Below are 12,221 nucleotides of genomic sequence, written 5' to 3' on the forward strand. Positions count from 1 at the left end.
ATTGCTGGAGAAACTCAGCAGGTCTGGCAATATCTGTGGAAAGAGAAACCGAGTTAAGGTTTCAAAACGATGACCCTTTTTCAGAACTCTGATAGAAGCTAGGAAAAGGTGATATTTATGCTGAAGGGTGCAGTGAGGGGAGGGGTGAGCAACTAGCTGGAGATAGAGCCAAGTGAGAGAAATTATGTAATGTTAAAGGGATTGTTGATAGTAAGCCAGGGAAGGAGAGAAGCTAGTTAGTTGAGAATGGGGGCTATGAGCATATGAACATGGATTGGCTGTGCTGAAAGCAATTCATGCGTGACAAGTCCTGGGATGTGAGGTTAGGGGATGATAGAGGAGGAGGAGTTTATGCTCTAAAATTAATTGACAATGTTTGTGCAATAATGAACTTTTGAGATGTAGTTTAAAATTTTTAGACCATTTTTGGAAGTCCAAAAAGTAAAGTTTTCATGATTCAATAAAATTAAGCTTTGAAAGCTTTATATTACAGTGGTTTTATCAATCTTTGCTTAATAATAAAACAGATAACATCATGAGAGTCTCAGTTCTCAAAAATAGCTACCTAGTATGGTGATGAAACGTCTGAAAACAGACCTTCAAGCTCAGTGAGCTAACTTACATATTTAATAAAGAGATTTATTTTCAAACAACCAAAAGTTTTAATGAATTTTTCCCCTCAGTGTACATGCACAACAGCAGATTTTAGAAAGGTTTCATCTTGACCCTCCTTTTCTAGTGTTTGGTAAATCTCTATGCTCATATCACTGATCCAAGCACATATGTTTGCACACTAGAGAATATATTGCACTTGAAACCTCCAAGCATCTCATCCATGAAACATAATAATTAAAAGGAACTTGCTTATTCTTTCCCACCTTCCTCATACTAATTCATGCACACATTTTGCACCAAGAAATTTTTATATTAAAGTATTTTTTCCAGAAAAAAAAGGAACTAAAATAACACTAAGGCTTTGTAGGGAAAATATACTGGATTTTGTGTTATACAAATTTCTTGATGCTGTTTGTTCTTGAAGCCAGACAAATAATTATTCATCATCTTCATTCTCTTGACCAGAGCCTTCGGATCGGTCGCCTTCCAATCGATCTGTGCAACAGATGGTATGATAGATTAACAATACAATGTTTTAAACCTCCATCAGAATTGAAGATTTATATTTTCGTATACTCATTCAATGTACTTCAAAAAGCAATGTTTACAGAACTGGCATGGTTCTATTTAGTTTCAAAAAATGCTGTGTAAGAGTGTTTCCATTTTGATCATTTTGTTGCCTGTGGAACCACCATCTTGAATTGATTTTCATATTTGAAGCTACTTCAATAAGGTAGCTCTTCTGCAAATTGTCAGAAAATGAATACAAGGAAGTAAAAACTTTTAATTTTGGGTACCTCTAATTGAAAGGGAGGCCAGGTTAAAACAAACAAGTAAATTAATGAAACTACTTTAGAAGAGGCTTTGAGCATACCACAACATGGCTTCTTGTAGAAGTAAATGTCAGGTTAGCACTTAGGAACATTCTGAGTGGTGTACTGGGTTGAAAATGCCCATAACTACTTCCTTTCCACGCCCCCACTCCACCCCAAATCAAAAAAAAGGCCCCAAATCTATGTACCATTCAATGACGACAAGGCTAAGCCATATCTCAATTACATTTTTAATTGTTAGCAAATGTACCAGAGCAGCTTTATTCCCCTCACAGTACAACCAAAATATTCAAAGCCCCAGACAGTTCAGTTTCAAGATAATATAGCTCTGTCCTGGGACTGAAGATGTGAATTCTAATGAAGAAAGTGAAAAATATGTGAATGATATGAGCAAATGAGCTGATCTCCCAAAAGACTGCTTCAAGGCCCCATTTTCCACTTACTGTAATGTGACTTTATCTGCACAATTACATAGAACATACAGCATAGAAACAGTCCATGCAGCCCAGCCGGTCCACGGCAGCATTTATGTTCCACTCAATGGAAAATATTATGAAGCCATTTATGCTGTCTGAAATTTCAGATATTGAAAGAAAATATATCAAACCATGCAACTTAGGCACTTCAAACTACAAACTTGAATTTTTTGGATGTAAACATTCAGTGTAAAGTCAATATAGCACTTTATTTGTTATAATAGAACACCTACTTTACAACTCCTCAGATACAAAACCAAAAGATAAGAAACTTCACTAACTCATCATCAAACTTGTACCAGTATCGATAGCATGAACTAGTACTCTGACCACTGAGTGGCACAATGACACAGGCAGTCAGGAAGAGCCTTCAGAAAACTGCTCTTTGCTTCAGTAATGGAATTGTCAGTGAAATTTGATTGGTAGAGGAATCATACCAAAGCAGCAGATTAATGTTAAGGCAATTCCTGAAAAATGACAATCAGTTGACTAACGTGATGGACCTGGCTGTTTCTGACCATTAAGGATGGTGATTACAACTGAATAATTAACCTCTGCAACATCCTATCATAAGCCTGGAGTCGATGAACAACTAGTCAGAACATCCACATAACAAATGATAACTTGACGCTTATGCAATTTTCAGTCATACAACAAGCTGAAGTCAGATAAAATTTTGAACATTAAATTGTGAGTGGCTAGCAAAGTGCATCCATATAGATGGTGAGAATATGGAGTGTTACTCTCCTGGAAATTAACAGTTACAAGTGTAGTAATGCAATGTGTGTGACCAGTACATGTGTTAATGAAAAATAAAGAAAATTCAAATCATGTTCCCAGGCTTAATTAACTTCTGCTTTTGCCATAAATTTTATGTCTTACGATCTTATACTCCACAGCCAGCTAAAGAAGGAGCAGCACTCTGAAAGCTAGTGCTTCCAAATAAACCTGTTCGACTATACCTGGTGTTGTGTGATCTTTAACTTAATTAACTTCATGTAGTTAAGTACAAATTAAGGAAGCCAAATAGAGAAACATATTTAGAGCACTACTTTATTTACTTCAAAGAACGTTGTGATTTAATCTCTCAACTTCCATCTTTAATAACTTTGAATAATTTTCTCTTCTTCAAAAACTTCTAACATTTTTGTATCTTTAGATGCTAAGGCAAGACAAATTAACCCCACAATTACTCTAAAGCACCAACAAAGGTTTTTGGTTACCCAGCTGGAGAGATGTTTAAGCATTATGGTAAAGGCACGCTGAACTTTCCAGGTAATGCCAGTCAAATTAGTTCAATTCACCATTTACAGTATAATCATGTGCAAACATTGACTGAACCTGGAATGCAGATTCGGGTCCCCAGGTAAAAATCTTTCTTAATGCCCTCAATTCATGGAACTTCTACAATATTATGGCTAAGGATTCCATTAGAGTGGCGTTATGAAGTTCCAAGGCACATGATGGATGAACTGAGACTGCATCACTATTGTGGCATGCAACTATATAATGCCTTCTGAGACAATGAATCAGATAATGCTCGCAGAGGCTATTGACACCAAAATCAACCTACTACTAAGTTGGTTTAATTTATATAAGCTCCAGTTTTTAGGTTAAGGCAGCATTTTTTAACTAAGTTTTGGAGCAAAACTCATTTGAAAAGTACATTATTAACATGCTGTGAAATATAGAACTCTGTCCTACCTGTTCTAATGTGATTGAGTGAAGCCAGCATTCTTAGCATGAATGATGCTGGAACCGTGATGGTGTTCCTAGTCTCCTCCAACATCAACTCATTGCGGCTTATCACCTGATGTGCAAAGGAAAAATCAATGTTATTGCCATTTTGTCATAAGATCCTCTAATCGTTGAGCTGGTCATTTTTGTATAAACTAGCACATAACAAACTTCCATCAATACAAAACAGCTTGCAAACACAAATTCTCTTAGACTACAAGTGGAGTTTTTCTTTCAAGTTTATGATTTTAAACATTACAGCTTCATTCAAATTAAATGACAAAATCATTTGTGAAGATTAACTGTGGCAATGATAGCAAAACTAATAAAGAAAGCCCCATTTTTCTTCATAAAGTAAGTCTTGAGAAATTGGCAAAATCTGCTGGAATCACAGCAAGTGAAGTTTTGTTGGTAACAAAGTTGAAGGGAATGAAAACCCTTGCTAGAGTGACATTTTGGGAGATTTATCAATTTTGACATGGCAACTTGTGGCAGCAATGGCTAATTTAAACACCACACTTTGAATGCATACCAGAACAGAAAAAAGAAGGGAATGTAATGTAACTTTATGGACTGACAACATCAAGCAATCTTCCAAATGAAAACAAAAGGTCAAATGCTACACTTCAGCCCATAACAGAACAGACTGATATCAACTCAATCAGACCTGCATGGAGCTGCAGCTTTCTTAACGAAGGGAAAACAGGTGAATGTATGCTTTTTATAAAGCCTCTATCATACAAATGGCTTAGAACTTGGACAACACAGCACCCATTTCTCTTAAAAGAAGTCTTACAAGGCTCTACATGAGGAGTAGGAAGTATGCCTATATTTGGAAGTGAACTGCCTGACAGTTTTGGTTGGGATCAACATGAAGGGTTCCTTGCCTATGCCTAAAGCATGTGTTAGGCCTCTGACCTGCATATGCAGAAGTCTAACTCTCACTAAGACTGACATACCCTGCAGCAGCCAGCAACTTTACATTCGGGAGCAACCTTCTTAATAATTGCTTGCATTAAAGTACCTTAGTTGAGTAGAACTCTTCCTGACCCTGCATTTAAAACACCATTTGATCACCATCACTCTTAAAAGTCTATTCCAGAGTTCCAGCCTTCTACATCAATGACTCAATCTTATTCCCAATCTTTTGAATTTGATGCTAGCAACAATAGCTTGACATTACCCAACTCTTCATAACTAGGTTTTCAAGTCACATTTGTTACATTATAATAAGGACCAAGGGCTAGCTCCCATAGAACTTCAGCCCTCCTCATTCCGCTGCAGAGATTGTACCCTGTGCCCCCACATCTACAGGCAACTAGAAGATAGAAGTTAGATACAGCAAATTATATTAATTTTTCTTCTGCTGTGCTCTATTGTTGTGCAACAGTTCACCATTTTTTTTGAAGAATAATTGAAATGCATAGCATTTTAACACTAATTAATAGGAATCCTATGATATTCACTTGAAATGTCAGGCTTTTTCAAAGTTTTAATGGCTAACTTTGGGGATGACATGCCACGTTCTTTTTTTAAACCCGTTAGCCCTAGATCTGTTCTTCAGCTGCTCGCTGCCCCGCCTCACATTCTGAAGTGGTAGGTTCCATCTAGTGGCCAAACCTGGTCAGTGCAGATGGTCTTGGCTAGCATGCACCTGTAAGTGAGGACTGCAGATGCTGGAGATCAGAGTCGAGAGTGTAGTGCTGAAAATGCACAGCAGGTCAGGCCATCCAATGAGCACGAGAATCGACATTTCGGGCATAAGCCCTTCATCAGGAATCGTTATGCCCGAAATGTCGATTCTCCTGCTTATCGGATGTTGCCTGACCTGCTGTACCTTTCCAGAACTAGACTCTTGACTAGCATGTACCTGTGCTGACCAATGTCTGCCACTGGATGGAGACTGGTCATTCTAAAAGTACAAAGTCAGAAGTCACATGACACCAGGTTGTAGTACAATGGGTTTATTTGAAATCACAAGCATTTGTAGCACAGCCCCTTATCAGGTGTAGTGAGACAGAAGAGCACAAAGACACAGGATTTATAGGCTGAGAGATCAAAAGATCATACAACTATTTTGAGTGGTGTGTCGAATAAGAAGTCTCTGCAGGTGATCTAGAGTGTTAGACGGTATGAGTAAAATATCAACAGCTGAATAACAATCAAGAGGATGACCTAAAATGTGATTAAATGAGGCAGAGAGATAATTTTTTAAAAATTAAAAATAAGGTGGAGATAAACTAAATGGCTGGAAGAATATATTAGGTATAAGAGCTGCATGCTGAGGACCTAACCAAAGTAATAATTAGTTTGTACAGTTTTGGAATACTTAAAGGAAGAAAGATCATAACAATTTATCAATGTGACGGTGTAAAAACAGGATAGTAAGGAAGATTTTACAGATATAGAAGTGTGGTGGGGGTAACATGTAGCACGACATGAACCCAAGATCACAGTTGAGGCCAGACAGGAATGTTCACTCCCAGTTGGGGAACACTTCAGTGGTCAAGGACATTCAGGTAAGTGTACCCAGAGTTGATCTTCAAGATACACAACACAGAATCACTGAGCAGAAACTGATAGCTAACTTCTGTACCCATAAAGACAGGAATGTTTCATAGCTGTGAACGTATGATAATGGCCTAATTTACTTGACAGCCTGTTCTTAGAAAGAGCTATACCCATTCTAAAATAGTATACATCTTAAACTTTTATGTAATCAAACCTTACCCAAACTGATTGCATACCTCTTCTGCAAGTTTTCTGTCAAAAGTTGGTATTCCTTCTAAGGGTGTCCAGATCTTGACATCATAATCAATACCAGAAGATGCCAAAACTATGAAAACAGAAGTAATAATTATATACCAACGCAAACTCAGACCACTAACAAAATTACGAAAATGAGTTATGGACTGGAGTTTCTTCAGTCAACATCAGTGTAGACTTTTGTTATTGCTTTGTATTGAGTTTATTTTATTATAGCATTGTTAGAGCTTAGTAGTCATATCTTTAGATATATGGACTGAAATTTGTGTTCTGTGCACATCATTGCTGCAATAGATGTTGGATAAATTCAGGTGATGTTATGTAAAGTTTCGTGCAAGTAATGATGTGTTCAGAAGTGATGGAAAAAGCTCAGGCCATGAAAATACCTGGTGATTAAAAAGAATCAGTAAAGAGTGGATAACTTCAAGTAGGCTGTTAGCCTTTTAACCAGTAAAAAGGCAATACTTTTTTTGATTTGATTTATTATTGTCACATGTATAAAGATATAGTGAAAAGTATTGTTTTGTGTGCTAACCAGACTAATCAAACTTTACTTAAGTACACCAAGGTAATCAAACAGAATGCAGAATATAGTGTTACAACTACAGAAAAAGATCAACTCTCATATTAGAGGTCCATTCATAAGTCTGATAACAGTGGGAAAGAAGCTGTTCTTAAATCTGTTGCTAAGTGTTTTCAAACCTTTGTATCTCCTGCCCAATGGAAGAGGGTGGAAGAGAATAACCAGGGTGGGAGGGGTCTTTGATTATGTTGGCTGCTGTCTCAGGCAGCAGGAAGCATAGATGGAGTCAATGGAAGGAAAGTTATTTTCATGATAGACTGGGCTTGCATGCACAACTGTTTGTAATTTCTTGCTATCTTGGGCACAACAGTTGTCATATCAAGCTGTGATGCATCTGGTTGGGATGATTTATTTTTTTTTACTCATTCATGGAAGGAGGGCATCACTGGCTGGGTCAGCATTTATTGCCCATTCCTAATTACCCAGAGTGCAGTTAGGAAGTTAACAGTCAACCACATTGCTGAGAGTCCGGAGTCATATGCAGGCCAGACAAGGTAAGGTTGACAGTTTCCTTCCCTTAAGGACATTAGTGAACCAGATTGGTTTTCCGACAGTAATGGTTTCACAGTCATCATCAGATTCTTAATTCCAGACTTTTATTGAATTCAAATCCCATCATGTCATTGTGGGATTTGAACCCTGGTCGCTAGAACACTCTGGGTCAAATTTCAGCAATAATACCACTACGCCGTCACCTTCCCTAGGTGCAGCCATAAAATTTGGCAAGAGTCAGGTGAAAAACCTAATCAACCTGTACAGATATGTTAATGGCAAACTTTTGGAGCAGGTGGGATTTGAACATAACCCTTCTAAATCTGAGGTAGGACAAGTACCACTCAGCTGCAAGAGCCTTATAAACTTGTTCTGCCTTACCAAGTAGCTTTGAAATGTGTACAAGGGCATATTAATACCATTAAGTGGCTACTGTTGATAGATAAATTGCAGGGCAGTACCAGATCAATGTATAACCTTTGTTTTGAGTTTTGTGAAGGACTCCACAAAGTTAACAAGGAAGCCTGAATCTGGTAACCTCCGAATGACAACGACATGAACCAAGTTTAAAGTATTACTGTGGATAAGCAGTTTGGTAATTACTGATAAATCAGATAATTAGAGATGGGTTTTTTTAAACCAAATATGGCACAGTGCTACTCTGGGAAGAGTGTTTAAAAATTGAACTGTAAAACTTCATCACCAAGATGACTGTAGACAAGTCTTTAATCACAAACTGAAGGTAAAGGCCAATGTTTCAAAATGAATAACTGCTGACAACTGCCCTTTGGTAATTATTATGATTTTGTGCTTATTGTGGAAAATTGAATGAATTGTAAAGCTTGTGAAAATGCTTTTGCACCTGTGCAACTTCGTAGCTACGGAGAGCTTTTAGAATCACTACAGAATCCCTACAGTGTGGAAACAGGCTCTTCGGCCCAACAAGTCCACACCAACCCGCTGAAGAATATCTCACCAAAACCTATTATTCCCCTACCCTTTTACTCTATACTTACTCCTAACTGACACATCCCTGGACAGTATGGGCAATTTAGCATGGCCAATTCACCAAACCTGCACATCTTTGGACTGTGGGAGGAAACCGGAGCATCCGGAGGAAACCCATACAAACCCCGGGGAGGATGTGCAAACTCCACACAGACAATCACCCGAGGCTGGAATAGAACCCAGGTCCCTGGTGTTGTGAGGCTGCAGTGCTAACCACTGAGCCACCATGCCTAAATTAGCTCTCCCAATTTAATCTCCAATTGTCTGTAGTTTTATAAGTAAACCGAAGCAAAAGCAAATTTGATGGAAAGAATTGTTTAATGTTGAAAAGTTTCAGGGCATTTAAGGGAAGGGTTTGCTTGTAAAGGGTAATACATTATCAGTTCAACAAACCAATGACAATCAAAATAACCCTTATTGATAACAGTTTATTGTTTTATGCAGATTTTTAAAAAAACATTACTCAGACATAGGCATCACTGGCCAGCTAGCAGTTATTGCCCATTCCTAGTTGTCCTTGAGAAGGTGGTGATGAGCTATCTCCTTGAACTGCTGCACTCCATGTGCTGTATTGTAGGGAATTGCTGTTGGGGGGAGAATTCCAGGATTTTGACGACAGTGAAGGAATGGCAGTATATTTCCAAGTCAGGATATAGTGTGGCTTGGAGCAGAACTTGCAGGTGGTGATGTTCCGATGTACCTGCTGCCCTAGTCCTTCAAGATGGAAGTAGGTTTGGAAAAACTGTCTAAAGATCCTTGGTGAATTTCTGCAGTGCATCTTGCAGATAGTATACCCTGCTGTTTCTGAGTGTCAGTGGTGAAGGGAGTGGATGCTTGTGGATATGGTGTCAGTCAGGCCGACTGCTTTGTCCTGGACGGTGTCAAGTTTTTTTCAGTATTGTTGCATCTGCACTCAGTCAGGCAAGTGGTATTCATCAATGTTCTGACCTGTCCTTGTAGATGATGGACGTGCTTTGGAAAGTCAAGAGGTGAATTACTCGCTGCAGTATTCCTAGCCTCTGACCTGCACTTCTATCCATTGTATTTATATGCAAGTTGAGTTCAGTTTCTGGTTAATGGTAACCCCCAGGACATTGACAGTGGAAGCTCCAGTGATGGTAATGCCATTGAATGTCAAGGGTTGGTGATTAGATCATCTCTTATTGGGGATGGTCATTGCCCAGCATTTATGTGGTCTGAATGTCACTTGCCACTTTTCACCCAAGCTGGATGTTGTCTAGATCTAGTTGCATTTAAACATGGATTGCTGCGGAGTCATAAATACTGAATCTGACCAACTATGTTAATTTCTTAGTCCATGTTCATAAGTATACAGGCCTTCAAAAGAACAACCAATTTACTCACTTCAGGATGACTCCAGGATCAGATATGTCAGTTCAATAACAAAGGCTCTATAAGTCATCAATGAAATGCAACACTCCCTATTGTAATGTAACATGCCTCTAACAGTTCCTTTCATTATTATACTGCCTTTAATACAGAAAAACGTCCAAAAAATTTACTTAGTAACGTTTTTCCTACAAATTCTACAATATTTAATATATTTGCATAAATATAAAAATACCCCACAAATTCAAAGACAGACCCCAAGGCCAACACTTTTGACCCTGAAGCATGTCCAACTTCTTTCAGATTGCCCTGGAAGGAGAAGGCATCTCAAAATTAGAACAATTGTCAAAACATGCTGTCTTGTTCTGCCACTTTGTAGTAAACATGAGTGGTATTCTCCAGTAACAGGTTGCTGCCATGAAGCCAAAAAGACATTCTGCTACCACACAAGTAGGGGTTTCAGTGACTATGTGGACAGTTAAATAACATATCAATTTAACTGACTGCAGTCAGACAATATGACAACCAATTGTGCCTCACTTTAGGAGAACGTGAGGACTGTAGATGCTGGAGATCAGAGTCGAGCGTGTGGTGCTGAAAAAGCACAACACGTCAGACAGCATCCGAGGAGCAGGAGAATCAATGTTTTGGGCCTAAGCTCTTCATCAGGAATGCCTCATTTTAGCAATGTTAATGTCTGTACCACCAAGAAATTACTTAAATGCCAAACTAGAAAACTATCAAAAGCTCAACAGTTTTAGGGTAGCTAAGCCTCATGTAGCCAGGCCTCTAATGTGCAAAGAAAAGTTTGGATGCAAAATGTCAGAAGACAACACATCAGACTATGAATATTTCAGAGGGATATGTTCACAATAAATCAATATAGACCTGTCAATAACACTAAATAATTTCTAATAGCATATTTTTGTATGGAAAACAATCAGTCAGTACCTGAACAGATTATCTTTATAATTAACCCATACAAGTTGTACTTTTTACTCCATACTTGCTTTCCAGAAACATAATGATATAGCAGATAGAAGAACAATTACATCTCCAGTTTCTCTCGCTCTCCAAATCATCAAGTTCCCTTTTGTCCAAAATGTTTTAGTACCATTCAGATTCTCCTTCCTTTCTTCATTAGTCTCAGAAAAATTTCCCACAACTTGAGGCCAGAGAAACTAGAGCACTCACTAGCCATGGATTTCTGCTACTCAAAATAGCCCTGCCTTATTACTGTCTACTGTGCTAACAATAATATCACCTGTATTTATATTGTAACTTTTGATGGAAATAACTATGAAGAAATTAATACCATTCTGCACAAGGAAATATCAGGGTAGATGATTAAAAATTTGGTCAAAGAGGTACATTTGAAGAAGTGCTTTTAGGCAGGAAGGACAACTTTTCAAAATAAAGTCTAACTGAAAAAAAAGCTTTTTGAAATTTGTGATCTAGCTTTTTTTCAAATATTTATAAGAACACTTTGTAGATAGAGAAACTGAAGGAAAACATTGTAGCAACTGGAAACAACAAATGGTGGAGTTCAGTGAATCAGACAGCATCCATGGACAGAGAGCATGCTCATGTTGAGTCTAAACGACTCTTCATCAGAGCTGCCATTTCAAATCATCTACACTCGAAATGTTAGCTTGCTCTCTCTCCATGGATGCCGTCTACCCGCTGTGATCTCCAGCATTTGTTCCTTTCAGTACAGTTTCCAGCATCTGCAGTAATTTGCTCCTACATCAATGAATGAAACATCAATTCATTATGGGAAGCTGCGTACAATCATAAAGACCTTTTGACTTATTTGACTTAACTAAGTATAATACAGAAATCTCAACAGAGCTCTTACATAGTAAATATACATAAAAGTAGTGAATCAAATATCGCAATAAGTGTGCACCATATTTTACAGAAACAAAACTTATGTAGCACCTTTAAAACAATAAAACATCTCAAGGTGCTTCACAAGAGTTTTATCAAACAAGGTATGACGCTGAACCACATAAGGAGATCAGAGGACCAAAGACTAAAGGCTTGGTAAAAGAGAGATGTTTAAGGAATGTCTTTAAGAATGAAAGTGAGATAAAGGGGTGGAGGGTCGTACAGAGGGAATTCCAGAGCTTGAAGCCTAGCCAACTGAAGAAATGGTAACTAATTATTGAGTAATTATAGTCAGGAATGCATAAAAGTGCAGAGTTAGAAAAGTGCAAGTGTCTCCAATGCTTCAGAGGCTGGAACAGATTATAGGGACATGGAAGAGAAAGACCATGGTGGGAACTGAAAACAAGGATAAGAATTTGAAAATCATAAGGTTGCTTGACCAGAAGACAGTATAAATTGTCAAGCGTAGCA

At 38.1% G+C, this 12,221-nt stretch overlaps 1 protein-coding gene across 5 annotated transcripts in view; it reads right to left on the reverse strand.

Annotated features, from left to right (window-relative positions):
* Positions 1 to 638: 638 nt before the first annotated feature.
* dcaf6 (ddb1 and cul4 associated factor 6) overlaps positions 639 to 12,221 on the reverse strand; it is a 225,207-nt gene continuing 213,624 nt past the window's right edge. For all 5 annotated transcript variants that reach the window (XM_072585183.1, XM_072585182.1, XM_072585186.1 and 2 more), the window contains 3 exons: positions 6,409 to 6,497; positions 3,629 to 3,734; positions 639 to 1,110 (listed from right to left, as the gene is read on the reverse strand). In XM_072585183.1, coding sequence (XP_072441284.1) covers positions 1,052 to 1,110; positions 3,629 to 3,734; positions 6,409 to 6,497 — 254 coding nt within the window. In that variant the 3' untranslated portion in view covers positions 639 to 1,051. The remainder of the gene's footprint in view (positions 1,111 to 3,628; positions 3,735 to 6,408; positions 6,498 to 12,221) is intronic.

Source organism: Chiloscyllium punctatum, chromosome 15 (genome assembly GCF_047496795.1).
Source record: "Chiloscyllium punctatum isolate Juve2018m chromosome 15, sChiPun1.3, whole genome shotgun sequence".
Lineage (NCBI taxonomy): Eukaryota > Metazoa > Chordata > Chondrichthyes > Orectolobiformes > Hemiscylliidae > Chiloscyllium > Chiloscyllium punctatum.